Raw genomic sequence first — 23,961 nt, forward strand, 5'->3', positions numbered from 1 at the left:
TTTTATCAATGTTTATGAGTATGAGTATTTCTGTTATTTGATGTGGCTCTCTGCACTTTCACCGGATGTTTGTTTGAGACAATGCATTTCTGATCATAACACACCAATTTCAAATTAGGTTTTTGGACATAAAGTTTAACTTTATCAAACAAAACAGACATTTATTGTGTAACATGAAGTCCTGTGAGTGCCATCTGATGAAGATCAAAGGTTAGTGATTAATTTAATTGCTATTTCTGATTTTTGTGAGCAATTACCTTGGCTGGAAAATGGCTGTATGGTTTTCTGTGACTAGGTGCTGACCTAACATAACCGTTTGGTGTGCTTTCGCCGTAAAGCCTATTTGAAATTGGACACTGTGGCTGGATTTACAAGGTTATCTTTAAAATGGTATAAAATACTTGTATGTTTGAGGAATTTTAATTATGGGATTTCTGTTGTTTTGAATTTGGCGCCATGCAATTTCACTGGCTGTTGGCGAGGTGGGACGCTACCGTCCCATATATGCCAGAGAGGTTAATGGCTGTGATAAGGGAAAACTGAGGATGGATCAACAACATTGTAATTACTCCAAAATACTAACCTAATTGACAGAGTGAAAAGGAGGAGGCCTGTACACTATAAAAATATTCCAAAACATGCATCCTGTTTGCAACAAGACACTAATGCAATACTGCAAAAGAAATGTGGCAAAGCAAATCACTTTTTGTCTTGAATACAAAGTGTTATGTTTGGGGCAAATCCAATACAACACATTACTGAGTACCACTCTCCATATTTTCAAGCATAGTGATGGCTGCATCTTGTTATGGGTATGCTTGTAATCATTAAGGACTGGGGAGTTTTTCAGGATAAAAAAGAAAAAGAATGGAGCTAAGCACAAGCAAAATCCTAGAGGAAAACCTGGTTCAGTCTGCTTTGCACTAGACACTGGGAGATCAATTCACCTTCCAGCAGAACAATAACTTATAACACAAGGCCACATCTACCATGAAGTTGCTCATCAAGAAGGCAGTGAATGTTCCTGAGGGGCCGAGTTACAGTTTTGACTTAAATTTACTTGAAAATCTATGGCAAGACCTGAAAATGGTTGTCTAGCAATGATCAACAACCAATTTGACAGAGCTTGAAGAATTTAAAAAAGAATAATGGGCAAATGTTGTACAATCCAGATGTGGAAAGCTTTTAGAGACTAACCCAGAAATACTCACAGCTGTCATTGCTGCCAAAGGTGCTTCTACAAAGTATTGACTCATGGGTGTGAATAGTTATGTAAATGAGATATTTCTGTATAATTTTCAATAAATGCCCAAATTTATAAAAACATGTTTTCACTTTGTCATTATGGGATATTGTATGTAGGTGAGTGAGAAACAAAAATATTTTCAATCCATTTTGAAAAATATTTTCAATCCATTTAACAACAAAATGTGGATTAAGTCAAGGGGTATGAATACTTTCTAAAGGCACCGTATGTGTGTGTGTGTGTGTGTGTGTGTGTGTGTGTGTGTGTGTGTGTGTGTGTGTGTGTGTGTGTGTGTGTGTGTGTGTGAGGGGGAACATCGATAGTTAATTCGGAAAGTATTCAGACCCCATTACTTTTTCCACATTTTGTTACGTTACAGCCTTATTGTCACGTTCGTTATAACAAACAAGGCGGCCAAAGCGCAGCGTGATTTGAATACATCCTTCTTTAATGAAAACGAAGAACACTTAAACAAACTATACAAAACAACAAAACGAACGTGAAGCACTATATAACGAGTGCAGACACAGGCAACTAACCATAGACAATAACCCACAAACTATCCAGGGCATATGGCTACCTAAATATGGTCCCCAATCAGAGACAACGATAAACAGCTGCCTCTGATTGAGAACTAATCTAGGCAACCATAGACATAAAAACACCTAGACTGGAAAAACCCCATAAACATACAAAAACCCTAGATAGGAGAAAAAACACATATCACCCTTGACACACCCTCGACGCTCTGGACTGGGTACTGTCGCCGGACGCTCTGGACACCTCAGTGCGAGGAGCAGGAACAGGGAGTACTGGACTGGTGACGCACCTCAGGGCGAGTGCGAGGAGCAGGACCAGGGTGTACTGGACTGGTGACACACCTCAGGGCGAGTGCGGGGAGCAGGCACAGGACATACTGGACTGTGGAGGCGTACTGGAGGTCTGGAGTGTAGAGCTGACACGACCCATCCAGGCTGGATGTTTATTTTCGCCCTGCTAATGCAGGGCACTGACACAGGACGCACTGGGCTGTGCAGACTCACCGGAGGAACAGGAGCGCTGAGCCGGCACCCTCCTTCCTGGCTGGATGCCCATTCTAACCCGGCCAAAGCGAGGAGCTGGAATAGAACGCACCGGGCTAGAATAGCGCACTGGAGACACCGTGCGCATCTCTGCATAACACGGTGCCTGACCAGTTACAAGCTCGACACAGTAAGCATGAGGAGTTGGCTCAGGTCTCCTACCTGACTCAGCCAATCTCCTCGTGTGCCCCCCCCCCAAAAAAACAAATCTTGGGGCTGCCTCTCGGGCTTCCGTTCTAGTCGTGTACCCACATATCGTCGCCATTCCATCTCCACCTGCCTCCATGGTAGGCGATCCTCTCCTGCCAGTATCTCCTCCCACGTCCAGGATCCTTTACCATCCAGTATTTCGTCCCATGTCCATGCTGTCTGCTCCATCATACGCTGCTCCTTCTTTTCACGCTGCTTGGTCCTTGTTCGGTGGGTTATTCTGTCACGTTCGTTATAACGAGGAGACCAAAGCGTAGCGTGATTTGAATACATTCTTCTTTAATGAAAACGAAGAACACTTAAACAAACTATACAAAACAACAAAATGCTCAAATAAGCAAAGAGAAATGACAGTCCATCACTACTTTAACTTCTCTAGGGTAGGGGGCAGCATTCGGAATTTTGGATGAAAAGCATGCCCAAATTAAACGGCCTGCTACTCGGCCCCAGAAGATATGATATGCATATAACTGGTAGATTTGGATAGAAAACACTTTAAAGTTTCCAAAACTGTTAAAATTGTGTCTGTGAGTATAACAGATCTGATTTGGCAGGTGAAAACCTGAGAAAAATCCATTCAGGAAGTTTTTAAAACATTTTTTATTGTATTTTTCTATTCAATGCCATTACAGTAGCCATTGACTTAGGACTCAATTTGCAGTTCCTATGCCTTCCAGTAGATGTCAACAGTATTTAGAAATGGTTTCAGGCTTGTATTCTTAGAAATTAGTAAGACCAGTCTGAATGAGTGGACCCTGACGTGTCACAGAGCTTTTTCATGCGCAATCCCGAGAGAGTGCATTTCTTGTTTACCTTTTATGTTGACAACGTTATTGTCCGGTTGAAATATTATAGATAATTTAGGCTAAAAACCTGAGGATTGAATATAAACATTGTTTGACATGTTTCTATGAACTTTACGGATACAATTTGGATTTTCTTGTCTGCCTGTTTTGACTGCGTTTGAGCCTGTGGATTACTGAAGAAAACGCACAAACAAAACGGAGGTTTTTGGATATAAAGAGACTTTATCAAAACAAAATGAACATTTATTGAGTAAATGAATGTCTTCTGAGTGCCACCATATGAAGATCATCAAAGGTAAGGGATTAATTTTATCTCTATTTCTGAGTTTTGTAACGCTTCTGTTTGGCTGGTTACTGTTTGTAATAATTTGTCAACTGGGCTATGTTCTCAAATAATCGGAAGGTGTGCTTTCACCGTAAAGCATTTTAAAAATCTGACACCGTGGTTGGATTCACAAGAAGTTCATCTTTAAACCTATGTAAAATATGTTTTGTTTTCTGAATTTTTATAATGAGTATTTCTGTATTTGAATTTGGAGCTCTGCAATCTCACTGGATGTTGGCCAGATAGCGTCCCACATACCCTAGAGAGGTTAAGGTATTTCTGTTTGTTATTTTTAATACATTTGCTAACATTTCTAAAAACCTGCTTCATCATTATGGGGTATTGTGTGTATGTAACAGTATAGCTTCCACCCCTCTCCTCGCCCCAACCTGGGCTTGAACCAGGGACCCTCTGCACACATCAACAACTGACACCCACGAAGCATCGTTACCCATCGCTCCTCAAGGTCTTAAAGCGAGTGATGTCACCGATTGAAACGCTATTAGCGAGCACCACCGCTAACTAGCTAGCCATTTCACATCGGTTACATGTACATTGATGAGGGAAAAAATATTTGATACATTTTAGAGTAAGGCTGTGACATAACAACATTTGGAAAAAAGGGAAGGGGTCTGAATACTTTCCGAATGCATTGTATGCAGAGTTACAACTTTACCACTCTGTCACAAAGTCAGCCTGCCTGCCAGGGTGTGATTCATTAGCTGGTCCCCATAGGGTCTTACCATTAAATAATGCAGTAAGGCATGAGATTAAATGACATCATTGAAAAGCATGGCCCAAATTAGATGCAGCACATATGCCCACAAGGCATTGGCGTAGCTTGGATTCATAGATATGAAAAAGGTCAATTCACTACCCATGATAAAGAATGTTCCAAGGGAAAAATTATGGAGGTACAGTAGCAGACACATTCTGTATCAATATTTGAACAAAATGCTAAGGATTCACACGAACACCATGCTGAGGCCAATTTGTACATGAGAAGCCTTCTAATGCAGAACTTCAGAAATGTTTTTCATTGAATAAAAATATCAAGTAGACTCCTATTAATGGTTAAATGCTTCCAATTATCAGACTAATTGACAATACGAATGGGCACTAGTTTGTACTACATAAACACTGTTAAGGCCAGGTAGAGGGAATCCAGCCATGAGTCTGTATTTCTGAGAAATCCCCTCTCTCACAAAGACAGTTGCTGGCCTTTTCTGCAGAGCCAACACATTTCTCAAGGTGTAAAACATGGGGCATAATGGATGGGAGGCTGCTGACACTAAGAGAGCTGGTGACAAATGTTGATAATTGAAACGATGGGTAGTAACATGCCAGGGGACATAGTTGATGTGGTACAGGGGAATAACTGAAGCCCCCTGACACCACTGTATCTGGGCTTTGGTATCATACATGTTGTTTGTTTAATTAGGAAGAATCTATACAATTGGAGCATGTTATAATCTCCTCATGGATATCTGAAATGTGTTGAGTGATCCATTAGAATCTAATCTTAATCTAACTTTGTAGAACACTTTTAAGTATAATTTCCCTCCACTGAGTAGGCCTTATTTATTTCCTTATGGTCCAAGTTGTTGTGTTATTCTGTCATTAGACTTCTTTAATATGGAAGCTAGCTGTAGTCGTCTGTATTAGTGTAACTTACAACTGGAAGAGTAGGATGAAGTTGAAGGCATGGCTCATAGGTTTGCTGAGGAAGAGGAGCCCCAACACATGGAGATTAGGCTGCAGCTTCTCCTCCAGAGTCTGTCTGGCCGCGTCCTGCTGCAGGAGGCCTGTGTCTGAAACAGAGACGACAGGTTTCAGAAATCAAACCTCCCTGGGAGACAATGCTGTATTTCTGGGAGAAACAGCGATTCCTGGTGACAGGTCCATTTTGGAGAATAAGCGTGAGGGATAAATGCAGTTGGGAACGGTGCAGCTCAGTCAGCCGCTGAGAGCGTAATGGATGAGTGGTGCCATCCTTCAGCGCCGCCGAGGTCCGCAACACATCCCTCTCCATTGCCTCGCCATAGAAGACACACACTTTGATTCTGGGAGTACCTTCTCACTCCACTTTTATGTGGTAAATAATGAATCAGCAGAGAGATGAATGGGAGAGATAGAGAGAATGCAGCGAGAATGCAGTGAGATGAATACGGACAGATCAAAAAAGGAGGTGTTGAGGAGGAGGAGGAGGTATATCAGATCACTGACAATAAGTCATAGCCTGATAATCCTTCTAGCAGCCTAACGGAATAGCAGATATGACAAAGCACATTGAAGAGTTATAACCCTGAATATGAACATAATGCCCGCTCATTCAAAATGTTTAGAAAGGCAAGGACTCCACCGTGCTCCAACTGATAATGCTTTGGGCCTTAACAGTAAGACTACAATGGCAGAGAGAGGAAGTGTGAGAAAGAGATAAAATAATATAGTGCAATATAATAAACTCATATCGCAGACACTCCAAGTGGCTCTTTAGAAATAAGTGCATTTCTCTCAACACAACACTTGAACAGATTCAGGCATCTGTTTCTGCATGCAGATATAACAAGCACACGCATCACAAAGCAGTCTCTACATATGGGTTTACTACATCTGGGTGAATGAGACATGAATGGCCACGGAATACAACATACTGTCATTCCTAATGGCACACAAGTTTGGGGACTCGTCTATTAAAATTACAAATAGCTCTCAAAATCAGTTGTGTCAGTCAGCCAGGAATCTCTATAATAAGTCTTTGGCAGAAGAATCAGATTCAATTTTGCACTGCGATAAGACTACTGTACCTCTAATGTAAGAATGAGAGGGGAATAGACTGCAGCAGCTAGAAGGCAATATCAGTCATTTTGCAGAAGAACCCATCTGCTATCCAACAGGACAGCCAAGTCATAAATATGAAGAGATGCAAGATCCCCCACACCTGTCACCCAACTCTCCCCAGCTTTGAGGGAACAGTGAAAGGAACACAAACATAATATTTATCTGTACACAGCATTTAATGAGTGCTGAATGCAGTATGGTGCTAATGAGTTTGCATAAGCCGAGACATAACAGCCATTGTGGTCAGAGGTTCTTCCTCCTATTGGACAATAATTCAATGGCTAATCTTCAAGTAATATTACAGTATACTCCAAAGGCAGAACACAGCAGGATACAGAATTAGCTATTAATTTATTTTACACCTAGAGTGTCGTATAACTGTGTTTTAAATGACAGTTATGATATTAGGGGCCGACTATACGAAGAACTTTGGGAAATCTCAGAGGAAGGTTTCTGGTCTCCCAGTGCTGTGATTCTTTGAAAGGATAAAGAGTAATCTAATCCACCAGAAAAGACTTAACAAATATTACAACAAATATTATGGTTAAACTCAAGTATACTAATTGATTAAAAAAAACAATATTTTTGGATTAAAAAAAATCAAAAGGTATAATGCAAATTATATCATAACTAGGACTGGTGGATTTATGTCAAACATGCAGCTAACAAAAATATATTGAAATGTCAGCTCTTCTCAAAATTACAACCAAATAATTGCAGCATTACCGCAAAAATGGAAGAGGCAAGTGGAAGGGGGAGATAGTAAGGAACTTGTCTGTCGGCCCTGCATTAATGACCCAAATTGGCTAAATAAAATTGTGATGAATGAAAAAGTATACCAGTTTCATTTAAGAACCAAAAAATGTACAGCTGTGCCATATAGATTGCTAAATAGTTGGGAAGACATTTTCTTTTTCAATTTATATGATTATACAAAATCCTTGCAACCAATAGAATGTTATTTATAGTAACAGTCAAAAGTTTCTTTCTTTCTTTTTGACTATTTTCTACATTGTAGAATAATTGTGAAGACATCAAAACTATGAAATAACACATATGGAATCACGTAGTAACCAAAAAAAGTGTTAGACAATTCAAAATATCTGTTAAATTTGAGATTCTTCAATGTAGCCACCCTTTGCCTTGATGAGGTACTCATTTTTGCAGCAATTCGACCATGAAGGCCTGAGTCACACAGTCTCCTCTGAACAGTTGATGTTGAAATGTGTCTGTTACTTGAACTCTGTGAAGCATTTATTTGGGATCCAATCTGAGGTGCAAATAGTTGCCGATTTATGAGGCTGGTAACTCTAATGAACCTATCCTCTGCAGCAGAGGTAACTCTGGGTCTTCCTTTCCTGTGGCCGTCCTCATGAGAGCCAGTTTCTGTCACACCCTGATCTGTGTCACCTGTCTTTGTGATTGTCTCCACCCTCCTCCAGGTGTTGCCCATCTTCCCCATTATCCCCTGTGTATTTCTACCTGTGTTTTCTGTTTGCCTTTTGCCAGTTCGTTTTGTTCGTAGAACCTACCAGTGTTTTCTTTCCCTGCTCCTGTTTTCCAGTTTCCTGGATCTGACCGTTCTGCCTGCCCTGACCCTGAACCCGCCTGTCGTCCTGTACCTTTGCCCCACTACTCTGGATTACCGACCTCTGCCTGACCTAACCCTGAGTCCGCCTGCTGTTCCAGTACCTTACACCCTCTCTGGATTATTGACCCCTGCCTGCCTTGACCTATCGTTTGCCTGCCCTTGTTTAACTTCTTAAGGTATAGGGGCAGCATTTTCACTTTTGGATAAATAGTGTGCCCAATTTCAACTTCCTGCTACTCATGCCAAGAATATAAGATATGCATATTATTAGTAGATTTGGATAGGAAACACTATGAAGTTTCTAAAACTGTTTGAATCATGTCTGTGAGTATAACAGAACTTATGTAGCAGGCAAAACCCCGAGGACTAACCGTTCAGATTTAGTTTTTTTGAGTGGGGGTCTCTGTCTGTTCACTGGGTTCTCATTGGGAAACAATATTTCTTATGAACTTGTTTTCAGTTCCTACCGCTTCCACTGGGTGTCATCAGTCTTTGGAATTTGGTTGAGGTTTTTAATTTGTGCCATGAAGAAGTACGGCCATCTAGGAAGTGCGTAACACTGTTGAGAGTTGCGCAAGGCTTGAAAAGTAGCTTGGTTTGTTGTCTTCCTGTATTGAACACAGATAGACCCTTCTTCAATTTGATCGATTATTAACGATTAAAAATACCAAAAGTTGTATTACAAAAGTAGTTTGAAATGTTTTGGCAAAGTTTACAGGCAACTTTTGAAATATTTTGTAGTGACGTTGCACAATTTGGAAGCTGTTTTTTTCTGGATCAAATGCGCCAAATAAATTGACATTTTGGATATACAGTGGGGCAAAAAAAGTATTTAGTCAGCCACCAATTGTGCAAGTTCTCCCACTTAGAGAGGCCTGTAATTTTCATCATAGGTACACTTCAACTATGACAGACAAAATGAGAAAAAAAAATCCAGAAAATCACATTGTAGGATTTTTTATGAATTTATTTGCAAATTATGTTGGAAATTTTCCCTGGCTTTGGGCCAAGTGGGACGCAAGCGTCCCCTATACCATAAGAAGTTAAAGAACAAACGTTTGTTTCTTCAACACTGTCTGAACCTGGGTCATACCTTCAAATATAATAGTTTCATCATAACGCTTGATGGTTTTGCGACTGCACTTGAAGAAACATTCAAAGTTCTTGAAATTTGACTCATTGACTGACCTTCATGTCTTAAAGTAATGATGGACTGTCGTTTCTCTTTGCTTATTTGAGCTGTTCTTGCCATAAAATGGACTTGGTCTTTTACCAAATAGGGCTATTTTCTGTCACATCACAACTGATTGGCTTAAATGCAATAAGGAAAGAAATTCCACAAATTAACTTTTAACAATGCATTCCACGTGACTACCTCAGAAGCTGGTTGAGAGAATGCAAAGAGTGTGCAAAGCTGTCATCAAGGCAAAGGGTGGCTACTTTGTTTAACAGTTTTTTGGTTACTACATTATTCCATATGTGTTACTTCATAGTTTTGATGTCTTCACTATTATTCTACAATGCAGAAAATTGTTTTAAAAAATCAAGAAAAACCCTGGAATGAGTAGGTGTGTCCAAACTTTTGACTGGTACTGTTTTTACAAAAATGTTTATGGGGGATTGGAAATTATTCAGACAATTACATTGATGGAAGTCACAATCTATCTTCAATATTGAAGCGCTGATCTACCCCCTAAAAAAAATAGCATAATCTAACCAACAATAAAGACTTTGCAAATAATTCACCAGGCCAAACGTCAAAACTGAGTAAGTACACTGATGAAATGAACAACAACAAACTTGTAATGATTTTGAAGCTCAATAACATAACTGATCCCCCTTTCTCTATCAATGAAATCCAGAGATCTGTTATACCTTCTCTTTAACATAACCCGAATAAGATGTGTTATAACTTCTCTATAATGAGATGAGAGAATTAATTTTGAACCTTTTCAGTTTTGCATTTGTTTTGATGTTTATCATGCAATGTCCCCGTGATGAATGGGATATCTGTGTTGTGCTTATTGGAATCCATTCTAAACCAGACAATATGTAACAGATAGCAGCTGCACATTTTTTTGCCCAGAGAAATCCATCTTTTTAATAGCTCTCTTATTAAATCCCAACAAGCTAACCTGTATACCAGGACCATGAGCGCGTAATTGAATCATGGAATATCAGGCCATTGCAAAAGCTATCAGATGACACTGTCAACCGGGCATATAAATTAAAGCAGCATCTAGCCAAAGGAAATACTGCTCTGGTCACATACGTGACAGTAATAAAGCAATTATTTAGCATTAGAGTTTTATTAAAAACTATATTAACAGGGATGTGTGATCAATTTCAAGCGTTTTATGACCATAATGGCATGAAAGGCACCTTGGTCATGTGATATGATAGAAAGATTTCTCCACTTATCAGCACAATGAATAAGCTCAAATAATAAAAGGTAGAGAAAAAGGAAGCTAAAACGCAATGATTATCCTCGTTGAGTGTAAAATATAATAGATTTTGACCAAGATAATTGACATTGCCAAGATCATAAAATAGTTTGATTGACAAACACATTTAGAGACTCATCATAAAATCCCTTGAGAGGAGTGATCTACAATATTAGTACTTGACTCCTTTGAGTTTAGATCATTACAGATACAGGCGCCATTACTATGAAAAAGAGGTGCATCAGTGGATATGTTTCCCTGGTGTAGTCAGGGACAGATAAGGCCACCCCCCTCACCCTGGAAAGCAGAAGAGATTCTGAAAAGCTTTCATAAACAAGCCTCAAGTTCCACACACTTTTTTCTGACAGGGCAGCCACTTTCCATCCCTCCATTCATCTTCATTAGCTGACTATTCCCTCCATCTCTTGTCCAAAATACTTAATGTTTGCCTCCATGGGGCCCCGGCCTACCCTGATTAGTTAGCGCTGATGCTGTTGGATTCCTGCCTGCGTCTTAATCCCCTCTGCTGATGTTCCTTGCTGCATTTCACACCAAAAACAATACAGCCACCATCTGTTTCAGGGACCCAGGCATTTCATGTGGTACACACTATCTCCTTACTAACTAATGACAAAAAAGCACACAAACAAATATATTCACTATTAATTAGGGAACCAGTTAACACTATTAGACTGATTGTTAAAGGGAGAATCTCAGCTGACATGTGGGATCAGAGAAAACTGCTATCCTACTAGGTAGGTTAATGATGACGCAGGTCAGGATATTCCTCCACTTGCAGAATACTGTTTATGAAAATGTCATTTTCACTAATGTTATTTGGGCCTCACAGCGGAAATGCAATCTCAAAGGAGAGTATCAAACAATCTGGATCCGCACCAATTTCCAACAGCTGGGCACAATTAACAAGCATTATGTGATGGTGAGGTCCGGAAACCCCTGGAGATAAGCCCATGACTGACAAAGCAGAATGCAATGCAGCACTACATGTGGACAAATCAACTCCTTTATCTAACTGTGGATGGTTCCTGGATGTTCAGACTGAGCACAACAAAATGGTCAAACATGTTACATCAGTGCCTTCATAAAGTATTCAGACCCCTTTACTTTTTCAACATTTTGTGATGTTACAAAGTGGGCAGGGTTGGGTAGTAAAGGATTACAAAGAAACAGTAACTGTAATCCATTATGTTACCAGGAAAAATATTACTTTTAAATTATAACTTTTAAATTCAGAAAGGAGGTTTTCAAAAACATATCTTTGACACTTCTCTGTTTTCCCTTAGGACATTAAAATCAGCATTGAAAAAAGGTGCAAGTTTAAGTTTGTTCCACCTGAGCGAGTCTAAACACAAGTCAGAGACCACTATGATGACACTCCAAATGGGTTTAATGGATCGTGGGAAAAGAGCAGGAATAGGCTTTTGTAGGCTACAGTCCAAGCTATGTCTTCCATTGGGGTGACTGCTGCCAGCATCCAAAGATTATGCAACTTGAATAAATGCTTGGAGGTAAGGATGACAGCAGTCGTGTAGTCTACGACGAGATGATATCAGTAATTATTGATATCCACATAGAGCATTGATGTGAATAACACTGCTGCTCTCTCATATAGCTATTTGCACCTTACGGATTGTGGTTGGTGTGGATGGCTGTTCACAAATCTAAATGTGTATTTGAACCCAAAATTGGTTGAATTCAAGAAGTTTAAGCTGCCTATCAATCAATGTTTGTGAAACCAGTGGACAGCCAGTGAAAAATGTGCTCATACAACAGCTGAAGCAAAAGTGGGGCATTCATTGCTCAATCTAATTCATGCTGATAAATATTTTTTATCCATAGGCCTCATGAATACCTGTTCAAACTCGCACACTTTTGATAGACTTAAAGGGGCAATCTGTAGTTGCTACATCCATTTTTGGACTAATGAATTATATATACATACAGTACCAGTCAAAGGTTAGGATACACCTACTCATTCAATGTTTTTTCTTGATTTTTACTATTTTCTACAATAGTGAAGACATCAAAACTATGAAATAACACATGGAATAATATAGTAACCAAAAAAGTGTTAAACAAATCAAAATATATTTTACATTTGAGATTCTTCGAAGTAGCCACCCATTGCCTTGATGACAGCTTTGCACACTCTTGGCATTCTCTCAACCAGCTTCATAAGGCAGTCACTTGGAATGCATTTCAAGTAACAGGTGTGCCTTGTTAAAAGTTCATTTGTGGAATTTCTTTCCTTCTTAAAGTGTTTGAGTCATCAGTTGTTTCGTGACAAGGTAGGGGGGGTATACAGAAGATAGCCCTATTTGGTAAAAGACCAAGTCCATTTTATGGCAAGAACAGCTCAAATGAGCAAAGAGAAACGACAGTCCATCATTACTTTAAGACATGAAGGTCAATCAAGTGCAGTCGCAAAAACCATCAAGCGCTATGATGAAACTGGCTCTCATGAGGACCGCCAGAGGAAAGGACGACCCAGAGTTACCTCTGCTGCAGAGCATAAGTTCAAATAATTGCTTCAAGAAGTTCAAGTAACAGACACATCTCAACATCAACTGTTCAGAGGAGACTGCGCGAATCAGGCCACGGTCGAATTGCTGCAAAGAAACCACTACTAAAGGACACCAATGAGAAGAAAAGACTTGCTTGGGCAAAGAAACATGAGCAATGGACATTAGACCGGTGGAAATCTATCCTTTTGTTCTGATGAGTCCAAATTTGAGATTCCAACTGCCGTGTCTTTGTGAGACGCAGAGTAGGTGAACGGATAACCGACGCATGTGTGGTTCCCACGGTGATGCATGGAGGAGGAAGTGTGATGGTGCTTTGCTGGTGACACGGTCATTGATTTACTTAGAATTCAAGGCACACATAACCAGCATGGCTACCACAGCATTCTGCAGCGATACGCCATCCCATCTGGTTTGCTCTTAGTGGGACTATCATTTGTTTTTCAACAGGACAATGACCCAACACACCTCCAGGCTGTGTAAGAGCTATTTTACCAAGAAGGAGAGTGATGGAGTGCTGCATCAGATGACCTGGCCTCCACAATCACCCGACATTACCCTAATTGAGATGGTTTGGTATGAGTTGGACTGCAGAGTGAAGGAAATGCAGCCAACGAGTGCTCAGCATATTTGGGAACTCCTTCTAGACTGTTGGAAAAGCATTCCAGGTGAAGCTGGTTGATAGTAGCCAAGAATGTGCAAAGCTGTCATCAAGGCAAAGGGCGACTACTTTGATGAATCTCAAATATAAAATATATATAACACTTTTTATATATATAACACTTTTTTGGTCACTACATGATTCCATATGTGTTGTTTCAAAGTTTTGATGTCTATTATTACACTATTACACTATTATTCAAAAATGTTGAAAAGCCCTGGAATGAGTGGTGTGTCTAAACTTTTGACTGGTACTGTATATGAAGATAAAAACACTAATATATCTTGATTACATAAGTATTCAACCCCATGAGTCAATACATGTTAGAATCACCTTTGGCAGTGATTACAGCTGCAAATCTTTATTGGTAAGTCTCTAAGAGCAAGTCTTTAATCTAAGAGCAAGTCTCTAATCTTTCTGGGTAAGTCTCTAAACTATCTAGAGGAGTAAAACAAGGTTGTCCACTATCGGCATATCTGTTTATTATTGCCATCGAAATGTTAGCTGCAAAGATTAGATCAAACAATAATATTAAGGGATTAGAAATCTGTGGCCTAAAAACTAAGGTGTCATTGTACGCTGATGATTCATGTTTTCTTTTAAAACCACAATTAGAGTCTCTCCACAGCCTCTTAGAGGATCTAGATACTTTTGCTATCCTCTCTGGATTAAAACCAAATTATGATAAATGTACCATATTACATATTGGATCACTAAAAAATGCACATTTTACATGACCATGTAGTTTACCAATTAAATGGTCTGACGGAGATGTAGACATACTCGGTATACAAATCCCAAAGGAAAGAAATGATCTCACTCCAATAGATTTTTATAGAAAGTTAGCAAAAATAGATAAGATCTTGCTACCATGGAAAGGAAAATACCTGTCTATTTGTGTAAAAATCACCCTGATTAACTCCTTAGTTATATCACAGTTTACCTATTTGCTTATGGTTTTGCCTACACCTAGTGACCTGCTTTTTAAATTATATGAACAAAAAATATTAAATTTTATTTGGAACGGCAAACCAGATAAAATTAAAAGGGCCTATTTATATAACGAATATGAATTCGGTGGGCAGAAATGATTAAATATTAAAGCATTAGACCTCTCACTAAAGGCATCAGTCATACAAAAGTTATACTTAAATCCAAACTTAAATCTAGTCAATTGGTACGAATGTCTCATCCTATATTCAGGAACGGCCTTTTCCCCTTTATTCAGATTACACCTGCTCACTTTCGGTTGTTTGAAAAGGAAATAATCTCCAAAATATCTTTATTTTTTAAACAAGCCTTAGAAAGTTGGTTGTAATTTCAGTTTAATCCACCTGAAAGGACGGAACAAATAGTACAACAAATATTGTGGTTAAATTCAAATTTACTAATTGATTAAAAAAAACTGTATTTATCGAGATATTTTTTTTTAAAGGTATAAATTTAGTGAATGATATCATAAATAGGACTGGTGGAGTTATGTCGCACATGCAGCTAACACAGACATATGGAAATGTCTGCTCTACCCAAAATTACAACCAATTAATTGCAGCATTACCACAAAAATGGAAGAGGCAAGTAGAAGGGGAAAAAAGTAAGGAACTTGTATGTCGGCCCTGTATTAAAGAACATAAATGGTTAAAGAAAAGTGTGATAAATAAAAACATATACCAATTTCATTTAAGGACCAAAAAACTGACAGCTGTGCCATATAAATTGCAAAATAGTTGGGAAGAGATTTTCGATGTACCCATTCCATGGCACATGGCTTATGAATTGATACGCAAAACAACGCCGGATTCAAAACTTTGAAATTTCAATATAAATTACTATACAAAATTCTTGCAACTAATAGAATGTTATATATATGGGGGATACAATCTTCCCAGCTCTGCAGATTCTGCTGTGAGGAGGCAGAGTCATTAGATCATTTATTTTGGTATTGTCCATATGTAGCTCATTTTTGGTCACAGTTCTAGGAATGGCTGAAGAATTGCAACATTTGCCTAGAACTAACACTACAGATAGCAATACTGGGTGATTTGAAAAGCCATAGTCAATCAATCAATAATATAATAATTATTTTAGCAAAAATGTTTATTTTTTATTTACAGTCTGTAGAAGCTATGAGAATAGGAAGGTTCAATTATTTTGTGAAGCATCACAGCACAGTTGAAAAATATATTTGCAAGTAGAAATCCGAAATGGATGATGTTGAGAGACAGATGGGAGGGGTTGAGTGGAGCTGAAGGGTGGGACTAATAACAAGATAAACAATGTAAAACATATACGGGATCTGTAAACTGTATAAAGTGTAACGGCTTTCTTCCGTCGAAGGAGAGTCGGACCAAAATGCAGCGTGGTTAGTTCGATACATGTTTAATGAAAACGAATACGAACAATACAAAAACAACAAACGGAAAATGTGAAAACCTATACAGCCTGTCTGGTGAATACAAACACACTGAGACAGGAACAATCACCCACGAAAACACTCACAGAATATGGCTGCCTAAATATGGTTCCCAATCAGAGACAATGATAATCACCTGACTCTGATTGAGAACCGCCTCAGGCAGCCCTAGACTACTTAGACACCCCACAAAACCCCTAAGACAAAAACACACCACAATAACCCATGTCACACCCTGGCCTGACCAAATAATTAAAGAAAACACAAAATACTAAGACCAAGGCGTGACAGAACCCCCCCCCCCCCCTAAGGTGCGGACTCCCTGGCGCACCTCAAAACCATAGGGAGGGTCCGGGTGGGCGTCTGTCCATGGTGGCGGCTCCGGCTCGGGACGTGGACCCCACTCCATAAATGTCATAGTTCCTCCCCCTCGCGTCCTGGGATAATCCACCCTCGCCGCCGACCATGGCCTAATAGTCCTCACCCAGAACCCCACTGGACTGAGGGGCAGCTCGTGACTGAGGGGCAGCTCGGGACTGAGGCAGCTCGGGACTGAGGGGTAGCTCGGGACTGAGGGGAAGCTCGGGACTGAGGGGAAGCTCGGGACTGAGGGGAAGCTCGGGACTGAGGGGCAGCTCAGCACTGAGGGGAAGCCCAGCACTGAGGGAAAGCCCAGCACTGAGAGGAAGCTCAGCACTGAGAGGAAGCTCAGGCAGGTAGTTGGCTTTGGCAGATCCTGGCTGGCTGGCAGATCTGGTTGACTGGCAGATCTGGAAGAGTCTGGTTGACTGGCAGATCTGGAAAAGTCTGGTTGACTGGCAGATCTGGAAGAGTCTGTTTGACTAGCAGATCTGGAAGAGTCTGGTTGACTGGCAGATCTGGAAGATCATGGCTGACTGGCGGATTCTGGCTGACTGGCGGATCTAGCTGCTCTGGCTGCTCCATGCAGACTGGCATCTCTGGCTGCTCCATGCAAACTGGCAGCTCTGGCTGCTCCATGCAGACTGACAGCTCTGGCTGCTCCATGCAGACTGGCAGCTCTGGCTGCTCCATGCAAACTGACAGCTCTGGCTGCTCCATGCAAACTGACAGCTCTGGCTGCTCCATGCAAACTGACAGCTCTGGCTGCTCCATGCAAACTGACAGCTCTGGCTGCTCCATGCAAACTGACAGCTCTGGCTGCTCCATGCAGACTGACAGCTCAGGCTGCTCCATGCAGACTGACAGCTCAGGCTGCTCCATGCAGTCTGGCAGCTCAGGCTGCTCCGAACAGGCAGGAGGCTCCGGCAGCGCTGTAGAGGAGGAAGGCTCTGGAAGCGCTGAACAGGCGGGAGACTCCGACAGCGCAGGAGAGGAGGAAAACGCTGGCTGCGCTGAACAGGCGGGAGGCTCCGACAGCGCTAGAGGGAAGGAAGGCTCTGGCTGTGCTGAACAGGGGAGGCGCACTGAAGGCCTGGTGCGTGGTGCTGGAACTGGTGGTACCGGATCGAGGACACGCCCAGGAAGCCTGGTGCGGGGAGCTGCCACCGGCGGACTGGTGTGTAGAGGTGGCTCTGGATAGACCGGACCGTGCAGGCGCACTGGAGCTCTTGAGCACCAAGCCTGCCCAACCTTACCTGGCTCGATGCCCACTCTAGCCCGGCCAATACGAAGAGCTGGCATGAACCGCACCGGGCTATGCACCCGCACTGGAAACACTGTGCGCTCCATAGCATAACACGGTGCCTGCCCGGTCTCTCTAGCCCCCCGGTAAGCACAGGGAGTTTGTGCAGGTCTCCTACCTGGCATAGCCATACTCCCTGTGAGCCCCCCCCAAGACATTTTTGGGGCCGACTCTCAGGCTTCCATCCGCGTCGCCTTGCTGCCTCCTCATACCAGCGCCTCTCTGCTTTCTCCGCCTCCAGTTCTTCTTTGGGGCGTCGATATTCACCAGGCTGTGCCCAGGGTCCTTTTCCGTCCAATATTTCCTCCCAAGTCCAGAAGTCCTTTGATCGCTGCTCCTCACGATAAGCAGGGGGAGTTGGCTCAGGTCTGAACCCTGACTCTGCCACACTCTCCCTGAGCCCCCCCCCAAGAAATGTTTGGGTCTGACTTTCGGGTTTCCTTGCCAACCGTGTTCCCTCGTATCGTCGGCTCCTATCTCCGGCTGCCTCTGCTCTCCTAAGTGCCTCCACCTGTTCCCATGGGAGGCGATCTCTTCCAGCCAGTATCTCCTCCCGAGTGTAACAACCTTTGCCATCCAACACGTCTTCCCATGTCCATTCCTCTTTTCGCTGCTGTTGCTGTCGCTGCCTGTTACCACGCCACTTGGTCCGTGTGTGGTGGGTGATTCTGTAACGGCTTTCTTCCGTCGAAGGAGAGTCGGACCAAAATGCAGCGTGGTTAGTTCGATACATGTTTAATGAAAACGAATACGAACAATACAAAAACAACAAACGGAAAATGTGAAAACCTATACAGCCTGTCTGGTGAATACAAACACACTGAGACAGTAACAATCACCCACGAAAACACTCACAGAATATGGCTGCCTAAATATGGTTCCCAATCAGAGACAACGATAATCACCTGACTCTGATTGAGAACCGCCTCAGGCAGCCCTAGACTACTTAGACACCCCACAAAACCCCTAAGACAAAAACACACCACAATAACCCATGTCACACCCTGGCCTGACCAAATAATTAAAGAAAACACAAAATACTAAGACCAAGGCGTGACATATAGGTTCGGAACTTTTGTGAAATAGCATAGTTACAAATAGAAATGGACATCAGAAATAGAGGAAGGACTAAGAACAAACAAGAGAGAACTATTGTAAAGTAGACTGTGTCTGTAGAATGTGTATAAGATGTATGGATTGAAGGTGGAAGCAGAAGTGTTTATTAGTTTTCTCCAATTGGGGGATCGGCGGAAGGGTGTGCAGGGAATAATAATAAAGGTATATTATTTTTAAAAGTATGTATGTCTATATAGGTATGTGTATGTATATATGTGTATATATATGCATGCGTGTATGGATATATATATTTACCCCAAAAATATGGGGGATTGGAAATGATGCTCTAAGAGCTTCACATACCTGGACTGTACAATATTTGCACATTTTTATTTTGTACAATTCTTCAAGCTCTGTCAAGTTGGCTGTTGATCATTGCTAGACAAATATTTTCAGGTCTGGCCATGCATTTTATTTTTACTCATAAACTTATTTAGGCTTGCCATAACAAATGGGTTGAATATTTAATGACTAAGGACATGTTAGCTTTAAATTTTCCACTTTGACAGTATGGGGTATTGTGTGTAGGCCAGTGACACAACATCTCAATTGAATCCATTTTAAATTCAGGCTGTAAAACAACAAAATGTGGAAAAAGTCAAGAGGTGTGAATACTTTCTGAAGGCACTCTATCTGTACTGTTTGGGTGACCATTTGCAATGGTTTACCTGCTTCTTCCCCATCCTCCACCTCCTCTTCCTCCTCCTCTGTATTAGTGAGAACAGGGTCCTCCAATCCAACGTCTTGCATTAGAATTCGCTCTGTCTCTGTAGTCTGAAAATCAAGGGTTTAATATCCTTTAGTTAAAAAAACATGACAATAAAACAGTGTTTGATATCGACTTTACCTTCAATGACTCAATCTGGACAACTTGGCATCGCTGGAGCAGGTCAACAAAGAGGTATATGAGGAGAGCCTGACAAGAAAAATGAAGGGAACAACTTGTGAATTCTAGGAAAGTGCATCCTCCTCACAACAAATAAACCATTATCCACTCTCCCAATGCCCTTAAAACCCACAATAACATCCACTGCTAGGCCAACAAATGGTCTCGGCTGATAGCGTTCTATCTGACCTGAGAATAGGTTTTATACCTACTTGAGCGATGTACAAAATAAATATCATGACACAACATCAGCACAACAATATATCACAACATATGAACACATCCTGAAATTGAGCATCCAATTGAATGAAAGTTTGTTATCAAAATAAAATAACTGTCCTACCATGTGACCTACAATATATTTTTTGGGACAGACAGTTAAGAATAAATTATTATTTACAATTACGGCACCCCAGCCAAACCCAGACGATGCTGGGCCAATTGTGCTATGGGACTCCCAATCACAGCTGGATGTGATGCAGCCTGGATTTGAACCAGGGACTGATGCCTCTTGCACTGAAATGCAGTCCCTTAGACCACTGCACCACTCGGGAGCACTCATATAGTACAATGGTGCTAAGCTTAAACAGTACTTACATGGCCATTATGTTCCAGTTAAACAACATCAAACTCACCTGCACAAAGAAACCAATTATAAAGGAGACCAGGAAAGGCAAGAGTCCTGCATGTGCTATTGTGACAGGAAGTCCTGCAATATAATGTACATAATTTCAGTTATAAAAGTACATAGTTACAAAAGTAATCATGAACAGTCTATAATTTATCACTGAAATCATCATTTTTCATTTAGATATATCAAATTCAGTGGAGGCTGCTGAGGGGAGGATGGCTCATAATAATGGCTGGAACGGAGTTAATGGAATGGTATCAAACACATGGAAACCATGTGTTGGGTGTATTCGATACCATTCCACTGATACCTCCCCAATTAGGGTGCCACCAACCTCCTGTGATAAAATTTGATTTGAATATGATTTTATGTATTTGATACCCTACAGGTCATAAACCGCTGTATGAATAATTTCGCAAAAGACAATACGTTCTGTTCATAAATAGAATATGACTCTGGTACAACCAATGACTGTATATATGGATGGACAAAGCCTTCGATCATCATTCATTCCTATGTGAGAACTATGTGAGATGTGAGAACTCAATAGTCCTCGGATGGGTCCACAGTGTCTCCTGACCCCTCCTGTCTCAGCCTCCAGTATTTATGCTGCCGTAGTTCATGTGTCGGGGGGCTAGGGTCAGTTTGTTATATCTGGAGTACTTCTCCTGTCCTATTCGGTGTCCTGTGTGAATCTAAGTGTGCGTTCTCTAATTCTCTCCTTCTCTCTTTCTTTCTCTCTCTCGGAGGACCTGAGCCCTAGGACCATGCCCCAGGATTACCTGACATGATGACTCCTTGCTGTCCCCAGTCCACCTGGCCGTGCTGCTGCTCCAGTTTCAACTGTTCTGCCTTCTTATTATTCGAACATGCTGGTCATTTATGAACATTTGAACATCTTGGCCATGTTCTGTTATAATCTCCACCCGGCACAGCCAGAAGAGGACTGGCCACCCCACATAGCCTGGTTCCTCTCTAGGTTTCTTCGTAGGTTTTGGCCTTTCTAGGGAGTTTTTCCTAGCCACCGTGCTTCTACACCTGCATTGCTTGCTGTTTGGGGTTTTAGGCTGGGTTTCTGTACAGCACTTTGAGATATCAGCTGATGTATGAAGGGCTATATAAATACATTTGATTTGATTTTGATTTGAATAGCACATTGAAGCCAAATGAAGTCAGTTAAGATGGCGTCTCATGGAGACATAACATGCATAGTTTGAGCTACCCCCGGAAGTGACGTTGCAGGCTAGCTCAGTTGTGCCCCCTCTCAATGAGTAACTCAAATTGAAGGCCAACCGGGGTACTGCAGGCTCACATTAATTATCCTTATCTTCTTCTGTGTGTGATTTTCAAATAATTAGTTCGACATACATCTGGTGTTTTAAAAGCAATTATTGGTACCATTATTCTCTAATAAAAATGTTTTTATTTACACGAAGATTGACCACGAAATTTGACATTTTTCCATTCACTCTAATTGGGATCCTGTTTTTTTGCTAACAATACCTGCAGTACCGCGGTCTGCCTTGAACATCCGTGGCAACAATTACTGAGGCAGACGTTCCACCCTGAGTACAACTCACCTAAGATTCCAGTTCCCAGTATCGTTGCAATTGACATAAAATCTAGAAAAATGTGAGACAGAGAAGTTACACACGAATCCTAACTTGAGATAGCCTATATGTTCATAACTCTTCATGCAAACCTGCCATTGACATCAATACATGATTTACATGAATGTTTCATTCGTATTTAGAGTATTTGTCCAAACTCCTTTCATATTTACTTTAACAAATAGGTGGGATTGACCCAACATGACAAACTATCATGTCCAATAAGGCAAGGGGCAAAACTACAAATTGTCTACCCTAGTGTCTTGTAAATAAACAAGCAGTTATAGACTATCTATTGACATGGTGCACAAGGTTGTTCATAAATATTTCAGATCCCGGAAAATAAAGGTATATTCATTACATCTAGCAGCACCTGCTGGTGCATCCTGCCCTGGGCTATTCAATCCCCAGATGGGCATGTGCAAACCTCAGGTTAGAAACTCATAACAGACGAGTTACAGAAATGCTTGCAGAACTTATTTTTGCAATAAATAAATAAAACGTACACCGGATGGATATACAACATACATTTTCATGTTAGAAAAAATTCCATTCAACACTTGTGTAAATTATTTTGGGTCGTTCATGGCCTGACATCATTTTCATCAAACTGTTATTACTTTTTCATCACCATCATCACATCCTGCTTAATATTCTCACATCTACAATTTGGATTCACACATATGGTCGTTTATAACTACAAATGATGTGTTATCAGTCTTTTTATGTCCTTTTACTTTCAGCTGTTGTAAGTGCGACTTAAAAATGACACTCCCTGAAAGACAAGAAGCTTGAATACAATAAGAGCTGCATTTCCAAACCCACCATAATGGAGGTTTAATGACAATGAAATTAGCTGCATTGGAATGATCTAATCTCAGTCAGTGTGTGTAAAATTGTGTTTCATATGTGTTTAATATTAATCTCTAAGGTTTTAGCTACAGTGACTGTAAAAATAAAAAAACCTATGAGCTTTATGAATCGCCTTTGTTATGGTCTGTCTAGGCTAGCCTACGCATGATGAGGAGCCACGAAAACGTACTGAAATGGCCAGGAACAAGCTCTAGTGCGCATCAGCATCCAGTAGGGTTGTGCAGTGGCATGATGATTTCACAGACCAGCAGTATGTTTTTAGCGAGTGCTTTCCTACATTTACCACAACCTATTTGACTGAGCGTACAAAGTGAAGTTTGAATTAGTGAAATGGACCAGGTGCATTCATGCTATTTAATTGTCTGTCGGCGTGGGGTGAAATTATCACGGAAAAACATCCTGTCGCGGTTTTCAACATCCATTCAAATGCTGCTTTTTTTATGATACTCACAGCACTGCAGGTAAATTAATCTCAATTTCCAGGGTTTATCCTGGTTTTTCCGCGTAATTTTGATGGACATAGTCGTGACATGGCGCTCAGAAATGGGATATGGGCTTTGAAATATTTCTTCTGCGGCGGTCGCCATCATTTCGTCGTCGTCCTCCTAGCCGTACTAAATCCACTGCACCTGGGATCAGAGCAGTGGTAAAGCGCGTGCGCGGGGGATGTTTGCTACCAAGCGCATCCGTATGTAAATAGGACACCTTTTTGTGGTATAATTGAGACATGTTGATAAGGAATACGACATTACATTTACCAAGGCGGTCTAGTGGTGTATACACTGGGTGAAAATCCTAAAATTATAACATCAATTAGGTAGGCTACATAGTTTACCACTTCCAATACCATGGACAGCGACGCCATACCGGATAAACTAATATTCGGTTAACACAGTGAAACTATGCTTGGGGGAAGTTTGAGACCATTTCGGTGGTCTCTGGAGATCTTTCATTGAATTATGCTGCAAATTGTCATAAAAACCTTAATTGGTTCATTCCGTTTTCATCAAATACATGAGC

At 41.1% G+C, this 23,961-nt stretch overlaps 1 protein-coding gene across 1 annotated transcript in view; it reads right to left on the reverse strand.

The window, feature by feature from the left end:
• Positions 1-23,557, reverse strand: part of LOC109902987 (uncharacterized) — a 97,214-nt gene extending 73,657 nt beyond the window's left edge. Inside the window, exons 1-6 of the mRNA XM_031785954.1 lie at positions 23,393-23,557; positions 22,039-22,080; positions 20,463-20,536; positions 19,789-19,857; positions 19,610-19,715; positions 5,345-5,480 (exon numbers count right to left, since the gene is read on the reverse strand). Coding sequence (XP_031641814.1) covers positions 5,345-5,480; positions 19,610-19,715; positions 19,789-19,857; positions 20,463-20,536; positions 22,039-22,080; positions 23,393-23,531 — 566 coding nt within the window. The 5' untranslated portion in view covers positions 23,532-23,557. The remainder of the gene's footprint in view (positions 1-5,344; positions 5,481-19,609; positions 19,716-19,788; positions 19,858-20,462; positions 20,537-22,038; positions 22,081-23,392) is intronic.
• Positions 23,558-23,961: the final 404 nt, after the last annotated feature.

Source organism: Oncorhynchus kisutch, linkage group LG13, assembly GCF_002021735.2.
Source record: "Oncorhynchus kisutch isolate 150728-3 linkage group LG13, Okis_V2, whole genome shotgun sequence".
In the NCBI taxonomy this organism is placed as follows: Eukaryota; Metazoa; Chordata; class Actinopteri; order Salmoniformes; family Salmonidae; genus Oncorhynchus; species Oncorhynchus kisutch.